Source organism: Lemur catta, chromosome 11 (assembly GCF_020740605.2).
Source record: "Lemur catta isolate mLemCat1 chromosome 11, mLemCat1.pri, whole genome shotgun sequence".
NCBI lineage: Eukaryota > Metazoa > Chordata > Mammalia > Primates > Lemuridae > Lemur > Lemur catta.
The window spans coordinates 56,717,454-56,736,618 of NC_059138.1; the positions used below are offsets into that span (position 1 = coordinate 56,717,454).

A 19,165-nucleotide genomic window follows, 5' to 3' on the forward strand; every position below is an offset into this window, starting at 1 on the left:
GGAAGGTCAAGGGAACAGGAAAAGTTGTGTCCTCAAAACATAGCTAACTTTCCAGCCCGTTGTAAAAAAAAAATCATAAACATTATCTGTTATTATTCTCACTGTTATTGCTTGAGTCCTCTCCTCAAGGCCTAACCACACACCATGTCTTGGCTTCTCTCTCGCCCATCATCTGCCATTTCTGAGCATTGATTCCCCAGTGCTCTGTGGACCTCTTCTGCTCTCTTTAGGCTCAATTAATTTTATTATTATTATTTTTTATTAATTCACTGGCAGAATGTTTCCCACATTTTTGTAAGAGCCTTGGCTCTGAAAGAAGTATTTATTATACATGTACTTTAACCCCAAAGGAAACCAGAAAAAAAGTAAACTGGAACAAGAAATTAATTTGCAATTTGCAGGGACATTAACAGATGAAGTATGGTTAGAAAAAATTTCCTGAAGTAAAATAACCACACTGCCATTCAATCCTTGCCATTAATTGTGGTTTGTCACAATACCAAATTAAATCCGTTTAAAACAAAGTTCTGTTTTTTTAAACAAATATTTTTCCTAAATTAAAGCAAAAGGAAAAACTCCTTTCAAGGCAATAAATATTGGAATGCTTATTATTTGTAAGGCACTGTGGTGGACCCTGAAAATGATACTAAAATGAGTAAGTCCCTGTGTGTGTCTTCTTTGTCTTTCAGACTCTTTGCATGGACAGAAGTCTGAGGTCACTGAGAGAGTCAATCAAATTCCCACACTCTTGCCTCTTCACAGGCAAGAATATGAGGTACATATTATTAAGTATGAAATGTCCAATTTCCTTAAGTACTAAGTTTGACAGTTGATATCTTTGACATTTCACTTTGACACTTCTCATTTTATTTTTATTGTGAAGGTACATCCTCCATCTTGCAAACACATGTTTTAGCTTGTGATTATCTTTCAAATTTTTTTAGAGTAATTTTTGTGAAACCATGTATGAGTCAAAAATTTGTGTTATTTTCAAATATGAGTTCTGTCATTGAACCAATGTTGCACAGGCAGCTCGAAATATCAATGAAGTGTTTGGGAAGAATGTGGCTAATGAATGCACAGTATATCAATTGTTTGAGAAGTTTTGCTCTAGTGATTTTAACCTTGAAAATGAGCCACATGGGTGACCTGAGACCAAGGTGGATAATGATGAGCTGAAAGCTGTAGTAGAAGTGAATACATCTTAATTTACTCTTGAAGTAGCAGCAAAGTTTGACATTACTATTCCAACAATATTGGACCATTTGAAACAATTGGCAAGGTAAAGAAGCTGGATAGATGAGTTCTGCATGAATTAAATAAGCATCAGAAGAGAAATCATCTTGAAGCTTGCCTTTCTTTGCTGTCACCACATGAAGATAACCCATTTCTACAGTGTATTGTTACATGTGATGAAAAACTGATTCTTTTTGACAATCATAAGTGTTCAGCATAATGGTTGGATAAAGATGAAGAGCCAAAACATAGTCCAAAACCTAATATTCAACAAAAAAAGTTAATGGTGTCGGTTTGGTGGTCTAGCGCTGGTATTATCCACTACAGCATCAAGAAAACTGGTCAACTGATTACAGTGGATGTCTGCTGCAACCAACTGGACAAAATGATGAGGATGCTTGTGATTAAGCAGCCAAGACTGGTCAAATAGAGATAGCCCAATCCTCTTGCAAGACAATGCTCTACCACAGGTCACACAAAAAACTCTGCTCAAACTACAAAAGCTGGACTTGGAAAATGTCTGTCATCCACCATATTCTCCAGACCTTGCACCAATTGACTACCACTTCCTCCAGGCTTTGGACCACTTCTTGCAAGGAAGAATATTCAATTCTCAATAAGCTGAGGAAAACACCTTTGGCAATTTCATTGCCACTCACTCTCCAGGATTTTTTGTTGCTGGAATAAACAAACTACTGTTAAGATGACAAAACTCTGTCGATAGTTTAGGCACATACTTTGATTAATTGTACTGCTTCTTGTTTGAGATATAATAAATTACACATTTGATTCAAAATCAGATATTTCATATTTAATGACCTAATATGTGACACTTTATAAGTTTTACACACTAATTCAACAAATATTTATTGAGTACTTACAACAGGTCTAATGCAGGTCATTGATACATCAGTGAAAAAATAAAAAATCTCTGCCTCCATGGAAAGTGGAGAAAACAGAGAATAAACAAATATTAATAAATAAGCTATTAACATATAAGTGCCACTGAGAAAATAACGCAGAGGAGGGGCATAGGGAGTTCTTGGCCTGGTGATGCTGAAATTTCAAGTAGGATTTCAAATAGGGTTGCCAGGGAGGATATCATTGGAAGGGGACCCAAAGTAATGAGCTGAGTTAAATAAAAGTGTTAGCCAAGAAGATACATGTGACAGAGCATTCCAAGCAGAGGGAACAGCAAGTGTCAAGACCCTCAGTTGGGATTGTGCCTGGCCTTTTCAAAGATGAACTGAGCTAGAAGGTCAGCATGGCTGGAACTGGCCAACTAGGAAGAAAGTAGTAGGAGAAAATTTAGAGGTTTAAGGGCTAGAGAGAGACTTTGGGTTTTCCTCTGATGAAAAGCCCTGGAAGAGTTTATTAAGCAGAGAAATGACATGATCTGACTTACAGCTTAGCTTGTTAAGAGAAAAACTTTAGACAAATTAAATTTAGCAGAGTTTATAGGAACAAAGAATGATTCATAAATCAGGCAGCACTCAGAACTAGAAGAAGTTCAGAGAGCTCCATCTAGCAACCTGGGCAGGCAGTATTTATACACAGAAAAAAAGAAGTGCCCTATAGAGATAGCTTGATTGGTTATAGCTCAGAGTTTGCCTTATTTGCCCAAAATGTGATGAGTCATTTGCCTTACATGGACATGATCTAATCAGAGGCAGCCTATGATTGGCTGAAACTCAAGCACTATGATTTTTGTGAGTGTTTTTTTCCTCTCCTGCCCCCCCACCCCAGCTACTATGACTGGCAGAGACTCATCTACTTGGTACAAATACATACTCTTAGGTTTGGTTCCTACACAGGAACTCCAAGTTTGGAGGCTTTAGGCCAAATTTAATTTAATTTATTTTAAATACAGTTGGATAATGACCAAAGTTGGTCATGACCAGAAGCAGGAACATAGACAAGGAAGCTAACACAATATCCAATAGAGAGAGGTAATTATGATAGAATATGTGGTGTGAAATGGTTGATTTCCGCATACATTTTGTTGGTAGAACCATCAGGATTTGCTGAAGAACCAAAGTTGTGATGGGTGAAAAAGAACCAGGACAAGGAGCTGCTGGCTTTGGAAACCACTTACATTCTCAGTCTTAGCTCTGAAAAAGGTAGAGCTTTGTCCAGATTTCTTGTTTTCATACCAGATTATTTAATCAGAATCTTGAGGATCGTGGCTCTGGAAACAATTGTGATTCTTCCGCAGCCACCTGACTCGGGCTGAGGAAGTCCGCAGGCCCAGGGCTCACTGGTTATATGGGAAAGCTTGCCCTTCAAGGGACAATCGGGAGCACAGGACTGTGCAGTGTGGACTGGTGAGCTACTGCATGGCGAGATTACTCTCACTCTGGTCCCTCACACAGAATGCAGGAGTACTCTAAGAGGCCTAAAGTGGGTTGGGTTAACCACGGAAGGGTTCCCGGAGGAGCCTGATTTTGATGAAGGCTTTCTTAGGCCTTTAATAGGAGGGAAGGGGCGAAGGTGAACGGAAAAGATGGTAGCTTGGGGCTGAGAGGTGCCAACCACCCACGCCAGACTTCTGGTTAGCGGCCTCTCTCCCCAGGACGCAGTCCAGAAGCCACGACCAAGCGCAGGCGCGACTCCACGAAGGCCACGCCCCTCCTGGAAAAAGACCGGCCCCTTTTCCGCCCGCCCCCGAGTTTGAGTTTCCGGAAGTACCTGATTTCAGAGGGGACCAAACCGGACGCAGGTTGCGCGCCCTGTTCCGCCCGCTTTCGGGTTCTCCAATGAGCGACTGCTCGGTGGGGCGGGGACGCGCCGTCCCTTTGCGCAGGCGCAGTCGGCGGTCCACGCGCGGCGCAATGCCGGGGCGGCACGTTTCCCGAGTCCGGGCCTTGTACAGGCTCATCTTGCAGCTGCACCGGGTTCTGCCCCCGGACCTCAAAGCCCTGGGCGACCAGTACGTGAAGGATGAATTTAGGAGACATAAGGCCGTTGGTTCTGACGAGGCCCAGCGTTTCTTGCAGGAATGGGAGGCAAGTGACGCCCCCTTTTCTTTGCCCCAGACCTTTGTGGACCCTCGGTATCCCGGTTTGTCCTTTCAGAGACCACCTGTCCCTGCTGGTCCCCAGTACCCCATGCAGGATCAAACAGAGCGGCAGCCTGTTCCGTTTTAATTAAACAGCGTAAAGCTGTTTAGACAACACTTCCCAAAGTTACTTCCTGAGACCCCCGATTTCTCCCACGGGTTCTTCGCTGGAGCAAATCCCGTTGCTCGGCGTCTCCAATTCAGCTCAACTTTTTGAGCTCCTGCAGATGCCAGGCGCCGGAGGGGTGAGGGTGGGAGGTCACAAATTGAATCACCACCGAGTGCGCAAAGACCTCAGCGGCTTTTGTCCCCTTCAGTGCCTTTGCACGTAATATTAGTAAATTACATGCTCTTTCACTTAGTTCTTAGACTTAGAGATTTGTTTCCGTAATTTTTTATTATTTTTTGAATCTCAGCGCTCTTGGTTGGGTTTTTAGTAATTTTATCGCTTGACTGAGAGAGAAATCAGATAACATGGAAAAGACTGTGTTGGCGATTACGAATGAAGGAGAAAAATGCTGGTCGGATTTAAGTCTGGCGAAAGTTGATTTCTCCTAAGTCTCAAGTATTGTTACTTTGTTATATTGCCCTGCACCATTGCACTAAATCTTAAGCAGACACATGCATTAGGGATAAGTTGTTTGACTTTTTTTGAGTGAAGGAAACACAAATATTCAGAGTTTTGCCGGGGGCTGGGGCCCCTGTAGGATTGTCCATAGTTCTGACTTGGCAAATATCAAGAAATAAATTGGGAGATTACAGCGACTTCTTAGGCATATGAAAGCATGAAGTGTTGGTGTGAAAATAGAGGTAAGCGACACTTGAGCCCAAAAAGTTGATGGCTGAAGACGCGATGACTGAAGACTGCTTTTGAAAAATCATAAAGGTTATGGTTAGGGTGAACAAAGAAAATTTTCACTGAATTCTGGAATTCTTGTTTGTAGAATCATTGAAGCTTTAAGGAAGGGCATTTTGAAAAATGGTGAAATTTAGAACTTTCTTGAAAGTCACGGTGTATTTGATGTAATTTGCTTGCCTGAAGCCAGAGAAGTTGAATGTATTATAAATGCACACCTTCTTTGAATAAAGTAATTTGGTCTGGGAGCCAGAAGAACTGGATTCAAATTCAGGCTTTCAGATTTATTGAGTGTCAGATCACTTAATTTTTCTAGTCCTGTTTTCTCATCTGTGTAATAATAACAGTATTTACAATATCTATCTCAAAACTAGTGTATGTAAATGTATTTAAAAGCACTTTCTGTATTGTTAATTGCTATGAAGCTGCAGTATTAAGGTGTTTCAGTGACATCTTTTAAGTTAGGTCAGTTTGTGGCCAGCCAGGAAGGAGAGTGTAGCTCTGTGCTGGGAGGAAATTAGGTTGCTTTGAGAAGTCCAAAAAGTATAAGAACTGGAAGCCTTTTAGGGAAAAAGTAACAAAGAATAGGAACTCAGAATAAATTGATAATGGGCTGAAGGAAGAGAGAGGGTGTAAAAAAAGAACTGGGTAAATAAAAAATGTGTTAATCAACCTAGTAGGCTTGGTAACAGGGATTTAGCTTTTAAAAAGTTTTGGAATAATTTTAGACTTACAGAAGAGTTACAAAGACAGTACAGAGTTCCCATACATCCTACACCCTGTTTCCTTTTATGTTAATATCTTACATAACCAGGATACAATGATCAAAACTAAGAAATTAACATTGCTGCAATACCATTAATACAGGCTTTATTCACGTTTTGTCAGTACTTTCACCAGTGTCTTTGTTCTGTTCGAGGATCCAATTTGGATCCTACAATGCATTTAGTCAGTCTTAATCTTTAGTCTGTGGCAATTTCTTAGTCTTTCCTATCTTTTGTGACCTTGGCACCTTTTTGAAAAGTGCTGGTCTCTTTGTGGAATACCTCTCAAGTTGAGTTTGTCTGATGTTCATGATTAGATTGATGTTACACATTATTGAGAAGAATACCACAGGTGTGAATTATTGCCCTTCTCAACATCTCATATCAGAGGGTACATGATATTAACATGACTTCTTATCATTGGTGATAACTGTGATCACTTGGTTAAGGTAGTATATACCAGGTTTCTCTATTGTAAAGTTACTGTTTTCCCTTTTGAAATTAATACATAATTTGTGGCAGGTGCTCTGAGGCAATGCAGATAGCCTGTTTCTCTTTAAGCTTTGCCAATGAATGCTAATCTTAGCATTGATGGATTTTGCCCTTGTGTTCCAATGGTGATTTTCTATTTCCCTGATTGCTTCTGAATTTATTAGTTGAAATAGTTCTGTAGGGAATAGTTATCCCTTCTTCCCCATTATTGATCTAACATTTTTACTCATTTTTTGAAATGAAAAGAGTGGCTAGAACCCTGTAGTTAATACACTGGCAGCTTGGTAAAGATAAATTTAAACCTCGTGAGCTAACTATTGGGCTAAAATAATAATTCTCACAGTTGCAAGGCAGCTTAGTCTAAGCCTGGGAGTTAGAAGGGGTAGGATGGATCCTACCAAGAAAGGTAGTTGGCTCTTCCTAAGAGTGGGGCTAGAGAAGACGCTAATGATTTGGAGGTGAGAAAAACCTTGCTAGGGCAGTTTTCACAAGAGAGCAGTATATTAATACTTCAGCCTTCCAAGTCTCTTTTCTCCCCACAGGTTCTTCAAAACACCTAATTTATGATTATGTTATACTAGATAAGGCATGGATTTATATTTTTGTTGTTTTTCAATTCATGGTGATTACAAACTTGGCATATGTTATCAGAATATTACTACCTTAATGCTTATGTTTATTTCAGGCTAATTGAGAGTAACACAGTTGTGAACTTTCAACTTAGTATGCTAGGTAGAGTTTAGTTTCTGGGGTTCCCTCACACTTATAAAATTTTTTATGGACTTGAATGGAATCTTAATTTGTTTTACATCAATGGGCAAAGTTGGGTACCACTGGAAAAAAGAAAGTGAAAAGGATGAAGAATGCTAGAGGACTATATTAGGAAGAGTGTTTTCTAATTCCTTTCATTTGTGATACTGGAAAACTGGTAAATAGTAGAGTTCAGCTGGGGAAGTTTCTGTTAAAGGACCAATTGAGGGAAAGTGGAAGGAAAGTATTTCATTTCATCCTAAGTATAAAAATATAAATGCATATTTACAGAGTAAATAGTGAATTTATACAATTTCTTACCATAAGAGTAAAAAATATAAGTTCAGGGAGAGTTGTTGGGACTCTAATAAGGGAGCAGTTTTGATAACTGGTTTATGCAATATCCATTGTAATCTCCTAAGTCGTTTAGGAGCCAACTATTAGAAGTGAAATTGGAACTGGGATCAGGGATCTTACTATGGCATTTTTAAAGTTCTGACAGTACTCATGTTTGAAGAATAGCTGATTTAAGTAATGCTTTCCATTTTTTCTCTGTACCTACCACTTATTTTCTAGAAAATCAGAATAAGTATTGAAGATTAAATAGGTAAACCATGTTAGAAAATATAAGACAAAGAGCAAAAAACAGTATGCCCTCTGGAGTTACTTTGAAGAGACTTATTATCTTATTAATCATGTGTTTAATTTTCCCTTTTCTATCCCATTTATTTATGTCAGTTGCCTCCTTGCCTGGTTTCTGTTGTTTTTCCTAAGTAGCTGCTTTGTTCTGTGTCTGTTGGGGGAATGTTTTATTTATGTGTTAGTTTTGTTTCTAGAAACAAGCAAAAAGGCATAAACATTTTATAGATTTGATCATTTACTATTGCCAGAAAATGTGCTAGATATTGTTGGGACACAAAAATGAATAATAACTGTATTTTATTTGCACAGTGTTTAAAGTTTAGTAAAATAGGCAATTGTAATATAGCATGAAAGAGTGTCTATTAAATGCTATGGGATCAAAGAGGAATGGAAGAAGTTAAAAGCCACATAAAATGGTTGAGCTGAGTCTTGAGCTAGTCGAAGTTACTATGTCAAGAAAAAAACTTTCTGGAAAGAGGGAATAACATATAAAGAGGCATTGAGGTAGGAAACAGTATGACTTTTTCCAGAAACTGTAGTGGTGTGTTTGGAATTTAGTGTCTTACGTGGAAGATTAGGAAGAGAAAAAGCTAAAGAGATGGCAAGAGACAGGATATTCTGCTGAAGATTTTAAGTTTTTATTCTGAATCACTGAAAGATTTTAAGCAGTGGTGGAAATGATTCAAAATGTAGTCTAGAAAGATCACTTTAGCAGCCATATAGAAGAATAATTGAGGGAAAAGCCAAATTGAAGATAGGAAGAACTGTTAGGAGATTGATGTAGTAATCCCAGATATGTATATGCGAAGACAGGTGTTGAGAATGGACAGTATGGATTTATAAATTATCTTTTTTTTTTTTTTTTTAAGGTAGAATGCGTCTTGACTTGGTGACTGATACAGTATTAATTGGGGTGGGGGGTGGGGACAGAATGGGTAACTCCCAGGTTTTGGAACATGATATCAATAACCAGAATAGAGATATAGGAGGAACAGGTGGGGAATGAGTTCAGTTTGGTATGCTCTTTGCTAAAAATTCTGGTCAACAATTAAGTGAAGATGTTCTGAGGTATGTATTGGTCTGATACTCAGGAGACAGACTGTGGCTAGAGACAGAGGTTTGGAAATCATTAACTATAGTTGGTAGTCCAAAGGGATGGATGGAAGTGCCCAGGTTGAATATAGCATATGGGAAAGTGGTCAAAGATAGAATACTAACAATTCGGAGTTAGTATTTTTTTCATCTGTGTTTAGTTGTTCCTAGCTACTTCTGCAAAGAGCATACTTTTTCCCTTCTTATGTTTAATTCTTTAGACTTGTGTGATAGTCTTGATATCATAATAAAACATTTGTTTTTTTGTTTTGTTGCATTTGTTTGAGAGGAGGAAATGCTTCGGATTTCATGTAGCCATCCATTTGTAGCTCACATGGGATATCTTTTTCTTATTACAACTTTGAAGTGGATTATCAGATAAAAATGTATGATTAAGTGGCATGTCACCTATATTTAGAGTTTTCTTAACTTAGTATAATTAGGATCGGATGGATATTTTGCTAGATTTTATAATTGCACGTTTCTCTTACCTAATTTGGGGGCCTCATTTTGTTGCTTTTGAACATCCTGATTTATAGTTTGTATTTTAGCTTGTGGGAAAAAAGGAATGAATTATTTCTCTGTTTAGTAAATGGATTGTATGCATGGGGGATACATCTACCAAGTATCAGTGGGTCACTTGGGTATCTCTCAGTTATATTGTTTATTCTGCATGTTACTCAATGTAGCTTTTTTGGTAATAGTTTATGGTGATGTGTCACACATACGTGTTTTCTATATCAAACTTTACCTTTTAAAAATATTTAATTATATTGTAGTCCTTAACAGTTTAAAAAGGGATACAAGAAAAGATACAAAACAGTATGTCCTTGCAACATAAAATGTTTTCTTTTTCCTGTGTCTAAAGCTTTTGGATTCTTAGTGAGGTTTTTAAGATAGTTATTATTTATGAATATTTAGTTTTTACTGGTGTCATGAGATATGTTATAACTGCTTATATGTTAAAGTAACTAAAAGTTTAAAAAATCATAATATTGCATATATTATTGACTTTATAGTACATCACTGGACAATAGAAGTATGTTTTATATAAACGATTCAAAATTTAATTGTCAGATTTAATATGATAATAGCATGATAATATGCTAGTGGTCATGGTTCTGAAACAGTTGTGCGTATATAGATAACATGCAAGAAATTTGAAATAAGATTTTGTACAGAATTTAAGGAGATAAAGGATTATATATGTGTGATATTAATTTTACTTAGTATTTTATGAAATATTTGTAGTTTATTGTTGCTTAATAAGAACATTAGGTGCTTATGAAGTTTTACATAGGGAGTCAATCTGAATTGACTCAAAGAGAGTTCCTGATTGCTTTGTTAAATAAACCCTTTTTTTCAGCTGATACACTTCAACTTTTTTCTTAAATCAAAGTGTATAATGCATATGGTTAAAATTAATGAGCATAGGAGGGCTTATGATAAAGATTAATATATACTTTTCTGTTGTTTATCTATTCTAGGGACAGTTTTTGTTTTATTTTGGTCTCTTTCATGTGTAAAATGTCTTGTGAATTTTGGTTACCTGTCCATATTTACAAAGAAAGCAGTAAGAAACAGAGCTCTGCATATAGGGTAGGCTTGTTGATTGGGAAGTAACCTTTAGGGTTAGGGTTTCAAATAGTCTTGCTCGTATTTGCTTCCCACTCCTGTTTTCTTACCTACCTAGAGTTTGAGTTCAGTTGGTTCTGGCGGTTCGGCTTTCTCTTTAGCTGTATCTCCTCTGTGCTCTAGCTGTGGCTTCCTTTGTCTACTCTGCTTCACTAGTTACACTCCTGCACTGTTTTCCATCTTTAGAAAACTGTTGAAATCACTTGGATGCCAATGGCGCCGTTCTTGTTCTCTTAGTTGTGATGAATTACTCCTTTTAAAAATTCCTTTACTACCAGTTTAGTAGGATTTTGGAAAGGAGAAAATAAGGAATAAGCTCCTATAATATGTCTAGTCTGCCATCTTTACCTAGAAACCCTCAATTCTTTCATTTTGAAGATAAAGAAACCAAGGCATATAGAAGTAAAATGACTTATTTGGTATCACACAGCTAGATAGTATACAAATCTTGTGTTCTTATCTCATGAAAGTCTAGTTAAAATTAATTTTTCCAAAAAAACTGTTTAACTTCTGTACTGTAAAATAGTTACAGATTTTTTTCTTTGAATTTTGCTTGTTTGCTTGCTACAATTTGTTTGATGATTTTTTTAATATTTTTTCTGAGGGAAAGAGAAGCTTCTTAATCACCTTTTTATCTTCTGTACCTCTAGCATAATGTCTTATAAGCAAATGTTTAAATATTGTTTGAATAATTTTTTCTGTTAGCCTGAGTTGTTAATTGCCTCACATTTTTGCTTCAAAGACTTTTTTTAGTAATGAAAATGGAATGCTGGGATATAAATGTTATTAATCTTTCATATTAATCAGGCAAAAATACAGTATGTATTTGCTTTCCGTGTAATTTTTTGAAAGGTTTCTTTGGGCCTCAGTTGGCTCAATAGGGAAAATGATATTTTGCCCCTAAAATTTTAGGGATGGACCAAAAAGTTTTCTTTTACCTCTAAGATACGATTATGAGTTAAACTGTCGAATCAAATGGCTTAACCATGCTCACTTTGGCAGCACATATACTAAAATTTGAACCATACAGAGAAGATTAACATGGCCCCTGTGCAAGGATGACATGCAAATTCTTCCTGTGTACCTCCGTTTTGATTTTGATTTCATCATGATAGATCTGCTATTTCCTTGTAAAAGACATTTATTGTGTGAATTAATACAAAGTATCCAAATCCAGCTGTATAGCAGCTTCAGACACATACCTGACCAAAAATTCCCAGTAAGCAGGCATGACCAAATTGTAGTGGTCATTTACATCTTGGAATTATCAGCACTTTTTTCAGGAGCTGGTTATGAAAATGTTCAAGTTGGTCTGACAGCATTTTATTAAGGATATTTGTTTATATGTTTATTCAGTATAATTAAATAAAAATTGTGTTGCCTTCAGTCAAAATTGAGTAATTATGACAGCTATCTTCTGTTGTTTTATAAAGTTTTTCTCAAGAAAATGGGAACAAATTTTGAGTTTGCTCAGCTTTTTACTGAAGATGCTGAAAGCCACAGGTTTTATTGCCTAACCCAAGCTGTTACTTTTAGCTGTGAGATGATGGGCAGCAGGATGAAATATCAGCATGTGGCTGCACTCTTTACACATGAGGCTGAAAATGGTTCCTGGTGTTATAATATTCTAGACGTAAAGAGGGAAGGTACAGGTACACATGAATTAGCTGGTGGTACAGTTGGGAGCTCTTTGTGCCTGTGATCTATTGGATTTTTTCTGCAGGACGTACATTCTCTGATCCTTCCCCATTTTCTATTCTTCTAGATGTCAGTGTAGTGGACTGCTACTGTTTTATCCACTTGGCCATAGGCTCTTTTTCTAACAGCTGCATACTCTTTCTGTATACTACTTGGATTGGCAACTTTGTGTCTTTGACTTTGTACACTAGCTTGATAGTGCTGTCTTTCATTTCTTGTTGTATGAATTTTCTATAGAATATGCAGCGATACAGCATTGCCATTCTTCTGTTGAAAGAAAACTTTTGATGATGAAACAATAAAGATTTTAAATGTCTAAAAAAAATGGCTTAACTCAGTTTATACTTTTCATTGGCACCACTGATTATTCCTTTTAATCTTTTCTATTAGTTCTAGGGTTATATGGTAGTAGAGCAATAGAATGGGTAATAAAAATGCAGTATATTTTATTTGTCTTTGAAATATTTAACATTTAAGATAAAATTAAAAACTCTTAAATTTACAGATAGTTAAAAAGGCAAATGGAATATATTTGAGATTAATATATGATAGTATTAATATAAAAAGAGCTTATTTAGCTTGATAGAAAACTTACAGGTTTGATAAAAGAATGGGCAGAGGGGACTCTTAATTGGTTATTCTATGATTTATCTACAAAGATGTTAATTGCTGTGTTGCATATATATAGTAAGGTAGTGTGTATGTCCAATGACAGAAGAATGAAATAATACAGCCACATAATGGATGGGTTAGTATGTGGCTATTAGAAATGATGTTTCAAAAGAATTAATGACATGGAAAACTGCTCATGAAATAATTAGATATAAATAGTGTTTATCTTTGGGTGATAAGATTAAGGATGATTGTAATTTTCTTTCTTTGACCTCAAATTTTCCAGATTCTCTGCAAAGTGAAATACCAGCATCTTGTAAATTCAGTTCCTAATATTGCCCTTTACATTTTGTAGGCTAAGCTTGGACTGTTTCATGTTTTGTAAATGTTCATGTCAGCTATGTGTTTTGTACGACTTCTAGTTGAGTTTTGTAAATGGAATGGAAACCTAAACTTGTAGACTCAAACTTTATCTGGTTACTCTTGTTTACCTAACCATTAGAAGAAATGTTTAGAATCCTTAGGGGTCTGAACTGAAATCAGAAAAGCATCATCATGTTTATCTATCTGGCATCATCAGAGTCATCTATCTGGTATAGTATTACATCTTGTTAAGCAACTTGAAGAATATCATGTTTAATTTTTTAGAGATCATACTTAAATATTCAGTGATTCTCCAGTAACTTAATTTGATAAAAATTAAATTTCTACTTAATAAGTTTATTCTACTGTATTTTAATTTTTTATCCTTTCTTTTTCTAAGTTTTGTAGAAAGTTGAATGAAAGCTGACAGGCAGTATTGGAAGGGGAGATAGGTTAACAGTTGATTTATCTTCTGACAGGTCAGGGTGGATGGAAGACGAGTAAACAGGCTCCCTTTTGTCTTGGAAACTGGTAGGCTTAGAAAAGAGATTCTAGGTGGGTATGTGCCCACCCATAGATTGTGATCATAAGGTCTAGTAGCGACTTTGTAGTCTGGAATTGAACTTCACCAGTATACATAGATATAATCAGATTCTAGGCATCAGACTCTTGCTAATTAAATTTATATCATATTCAAATATAAAGCAGAACGCTGAATTACTCTTTCTGCTGCTAGGGGTGCTGGTAAGAGGCTCCCCTTTTCCAGGAATTAGAATATTTATAATATATTTACTTCCAGGAGACCCTTTTTCAGATGTCTCAGAATCCACTATTTTTTAGATTTTAGAAAGGTAATAAGGAGTATGTAGTGAATTTTAAGAAACATCCTAGAAGAATCTAGGAAGGCACTGTGTAATCAAATACATTAATATATGTGCAGAAAAACATTTGACTATTCACATTAAGTGGAATAAATAAAGACTTCATGTCCATTTAGGTCAGGATTTGCTGCCAGATAAGTTCTGAAAGAGCTTTTGTTTTTAAGAACTTCTTTGATTTCTAAATTGCAAATAAGGGATTGTGGACCTCTATTAGCTTTCTGGGAAACTGAATTAGTGTTTAGAAAGTTGCCTGGTAAACATGGAATTAAAATAACGGGAAGTGGGTAGGCATGAAAGATTTTTTTCATCAGGCCTCACTGTGTCTGCAGTAGAAAACATGCCCGTAGTGATCGTTTTTGTGGGCCCTACAGCTTCATTGCTCTTTTTTTCTGAACAGATATTAGCTAGTTTGCCCACAATCCTCTATTTTGTTAGCCATCTTCTTTCTTTTGAGGCATTATTATTATTACTGTATGTGATAATAGATTAAGCTACTTCATTTAGTCTTCTGGGCCTGAAAGATTTCAGATTATTCCCACTGTGTATAAATTTAATTAGCTTACTCCCCAAGGGAGGATCATATTTATCTTATTTACAAGTTTTTGCTCTTCTTTACTCCTAAATCATTATAAGTTGTAGCATTTCTAAAGTAAATTTCATTTTGTTTTTTAAGCTCTAAAACACTAAAAGTATTTATGCTTTATTTGAATAGAGTTAAAAATTATAATATTTATTTTCCTTAAAAAAATTTCATTGTTATAAACATATCCCTTCCCCCTAAAAAACCCCACTCAAACCAAAAACAAAACCAGAATGTTACATATTGTGTTTAAGTAGGAAAGGTTTCTTTCTTGACTTTGATGCAGTGACTCTTTGCTAATGATGAAGTGGTCTACAGTTTGTTTAAAAACTATCCCACTTAAAAAAAAAATCCATACACCCCCCTCTTTTCTTTCCAAAGCTGAGAATGGCAGCAGATGGCATAGCAAACATACACACACACCTACAACCACTTGAGTGAGATGGGTGCTTGTTGCAACATCGGTGGGTTTGACTCCACAGCATGTACCTTGAATTATGACTTCTCCAAAAGGCATCATATTCGTTGCCTCACACGTCCAAGCATGGGCCTCAAGAGTTTGTCTCTATCATTTTTATTTATTTATTAATTTTATAAGCTATAGATACATATAATTGATAATTCAGGATTTCTGACCAATAACACTAGTTAATACTACTTAAAAATGCTGTGAATATGATTAAATCCCTTTATAAGGCTAAGAGAAAGGTGACCAGAGTGAGAACTTCTTACTTTAAAATGTTTGGAAATTTGTACAACTTTGATATAGTTTTCAGGGTGCTTATAATACCCCTGGCTGCTTAATGCAAACACTAAAAATTTCCAGAGCATTTTTAGAAATTTCAATGTTAACATATTCTAACTTTGTAATTAAATCTAATGAGGGGAGAGACACCTTCTCAAAGAGCTGTATCATGGTGTTTTCTTTACTCTGGAATTCACTTGGAAAGAGATATTCAGTTTTATTCCTTCATCATACCCCGTTTCTCAAACCTCGTTCACCCTCTGTCTCCTGGCTGTCATCCTTTTCATCTTCCTCTTTCATTTTTTTCAGGCGATTATAGCCGTCCCTGTTGCACGGTCAGATTTTCCTGAAGTGGCTTCTGCTTCAGCTTTACCCACTTAAATTATTGTAAGGCTGCTTTTTTGCTATCATTCACATTACTCCTGACTACCTAAAATAAGTGACTGAGGCAAAGATCTCACTCAGTGGAGGTTTATTAAGCCAAACTTGAGGATGCACTAGGGAAAAACATGAACTGAAGACAAATCTGTGGCTGTTTTTCTAACAGGGAATTCGGAAGTTTCAGTATTTGAGAGGAGGAGGGCATACAGAAAGGAAAAAAAGGAAAAAAATGGGGTGGGTGGTTAGTGATACAAAATGGTTACATTCTTGTGAGACCCAGGAAAATCTACATGTTACGTAAGATAAGGTGAATGTTAGAAGAGAAAAAGGGAGTGAAGGAAGCATCAATTATATGGGTGTTTTTGGGTAGGTAGAAGAATGTTTGATCCTGTCTTGTCGCTGTTCTGCACCTGGGAAGATGAAGTTATAATTCATTATTAGCGTGGAATCAAATAGACTTTAATTGTAGCATGTCCTAGTTTATGGGAGGCCAGCAAAGAATTTCCTTAATGAATGATCTGGGGGGCCAGTTATTCACAGGTGCCTGAGGCCTTTGCTTTCCCTTTTGCATAGGCAGGTGGAGGGGTGTCTTGAGATTTTTATTTTCTTTTTCACTCCACATCATACCTAGCATTTTGATCTTCAGTGGAGATGCCAGATTTGTATATTTGTTCTTAGAATGGAGCTGAACAGAACAAGAAGCCAGTCAGCAGTGGCAATTGGGGGGCATAAGGATCCTTCTTCCTTCCTTTCTTAGCTGGTCCAAAATGCTTCATTTTTGGATCATCAAATTTGGATTTCCTTTTTCCAGAAATTGTCTTCTGGCAGAGCATTTCTTAAAAAAATGCAATGCTAATGGGGATCTTTTGATTTTCCTTCTTTTTGTACTTCTTGCCTAGTTGCACAAAGAAGACAAAGTTGCTGTTTGGCTTTTGGTTTCTTGAGGTCACCTTTAGCCATAATGATTCTGTTGTTTGTTGGTCCCTGAAAAAAAAAAATATATATATCTTTTTTCATTTGAGACAGGGTCTCATGCTGTCACCCAGGCTAGAATGCAATGGTGTGATTATAGCTCACTGCAACTTCAAACTCCTGGGCTCAAGTGATCCTCCTGGCTCAGCCTCCTAAGTAGCTAGGAATATAGGCGCACACCACCTGTGCCTGGCTAATTTTTTTACTTTTTGAAGACAAGGTCTCGATATACTGCCCAGGCTGGTCTTGAACTCTTGGCCTCAAGACCTCGCACTTCTGCCTTCCAAGGTGCTAGGATTATAGGTGTGAGCCATTTCACCTGGCCCCTAAATATATTTTTAAAGGAGAATTGGGTAGGTTCATGATTATTAGGAGAGTTATAAAAATATATGTGACAAACTATCCTAAATATACATTTCTAGGCCATTCTCAGCTATTTATTAGTTTCACCTACATTTGTTAAGCTATTGGGACAAAGACTATAATAATAGGAGTTTTTGAAGCTTGATATTCTAATTTTATACTATAAGTGTATTTCTGAAAAGTTGTTTATAAATTGGTTTTTTTGAAATGTTTTAAGTATACTGGCAAATTTACTAATCGAAGGAGTTCTTTTGTGAATCCTTTTGTAAAGTGAATAATCAGCCTATAATTTGTTTCTTTGTGTCAACTTGTATCTGCACATATCAAATTTGTTTTAAGTAGGGTATGTCTACAATTGTTGATGCATGTGTCTAAAAAGAAGAATATTTAATTTCTGTTTGTGAAGAATAAATTCAGATTTGCCAGTTTTGATGAGTGAGGCATGCCAGATTATTTTAGCTCCATTCTTTTTAATGCTATTAAAATATGTTCCACACCCTAAATTAAGAGCGTGGCAAGAGTTTGTGTATTAAGATTGAACTACAGTATGTTTTAGAGCTGTTTTTCTTAAATAGTAACAGGGCTAGTTGAAGTTATGCAAAGTTTAAAAAGTTATTTAGTAGCTTTATCCTTTATTTTTTATAGCATAACTGGAATCTGAAATATTAATGATTTAATTTTCTTTAAAATTTTTGCCTTATCTTAATCTGTAGTTATAGAAGTGGATATATATGGTGTTTTTAAATAGAATATGGTTGTTAGCTTACTACTTACTATAGTTTGATTATACCCATCTATTTATTACTCTATTTAATACTTAGAAAATAGTAATGATAATTCATCTTCCTCTTGGTTTGAATACTTAAATGTTGCTAGCCAGAATGAGCCATAAACAGCTATTTAGTTCTTAATGTAACATAAAATGGCAAATTTATAATATTAACATAATGAAAATATAAAATAAAATGTGATTGTCATTGTGTAATATTTAACTCTACCGTGGGTTAAATATAGGGTTGTTTTTTTTTTTGTTTCATTTTGTTTTCAGGGCTGTCTGGGAGTCTTACTACTATTTAATATGTTGTTTCTCTGAGAAAGTATATGCAAATGAAAGCCAAGAGCATCTTATCCACGTCTCCCATGTCCTCTGCATAGCCTACTAGATTGTCAGTCAAGGGAGCCTTTCATGATCTAACGTGTTGTTAGATCTCATGGAAAATAAAATCTTTCCTTGGTAACTGAAGAAGTAGTCTGTGGGTTAAGGAACCCTTGGAAGTTTTCTGGGATCTTACCAGCCATGTTTGTCTAATGTAAATAAGATCAGCCATATTTGTCCATGTCCTTAACAAGTTGAGGGTCAGGGATAATCCAGAGGACCTTATCAGGTTCAAAACTAGAAAGGAGACAAAGGATCGGGAGCAGAGGTTTTTGGGATCAAGTTCAAGGTGGGACATGGACAAATTGTTCAAAATGTAGGCCTTGAACTATGTGAGGGTGTTCACACTGTGCCAGGGAGAACTAGACAGAAGCAGCCCAACTGAATTCAATTGTTTACTCAGTCATTTAGTGCCTGCTATTTTTTAGAGGATGCAGATATTAATACATGGTCAGTGTCTTTAAGGAGTTTGAGTCTCTTGTGAATCAGTATATGATAGAGTGACAACCATTGTGCCTTAAAGAATAGTAGCTGAGAAATGTTGGTTTTTTGGCAGTGGGTCAAACAATGATTTGGGGCATAAGTAGTATGAGTACAAGAGGAAAAGCTTCTCTTTCCCATAGCTATTGACTTTATGATTAGGCAGTTCTCTGACCAATATATATCTACCCTGTTACTTGCCATTTCCTTCATGCGGCTCCATTCCATTGGATTTTGAAGATCTTGTTAACTTTGAGTTTCTTTTAAAAGTACTTACCCCTATGAGACATTCTATTTTAAATTTATTATCAGCTAACACTTTTTTTTTTTTTTAAAGAGAGGCAGTCTCACTGTATTACCCAGACTGGTCTCAAACTCCTGGGCTTAAGCTATCCTCTTGCCTCAGCTT

General features: G+C 36.3%; 1 protein-coding gene and 1 non-coding gene across 2 annotated transcripts in view; both read left to right on the forward strand.

The window, feature by feature from the left end:
- Positions 1 to 3,968: 3,968 nt before the first annotated feature.
- The window catches only part of SDHAF3 (succinate dehydrogenase complex assembly factor 3), a 44,883-nt gene continuing 29,686 nt past the window's right edge, over positions 3,969 to 19,165 (forward strand). The window contains exon 1 of the mRNA XM_045564778.1: positions 3,969 to 4,241. Within this exon, the coding sequence (XP_045420734.1) occupies positions 3,993 to 4,241 (249 nt within the window). The 5' untranslated portion in view covers positions 3,969 to 3,992. The remainder of the gene's footprint in view (positions 4,242 to 19,165) is intronic.
- On the forward strand, positions 11,512 to 11,618 carry LOC123647825. The gene has a single exon (XR_006738364.1). It is a non-coding gene; the product is annotated as a U6 spliceosomal RNA (small nuclear RNA).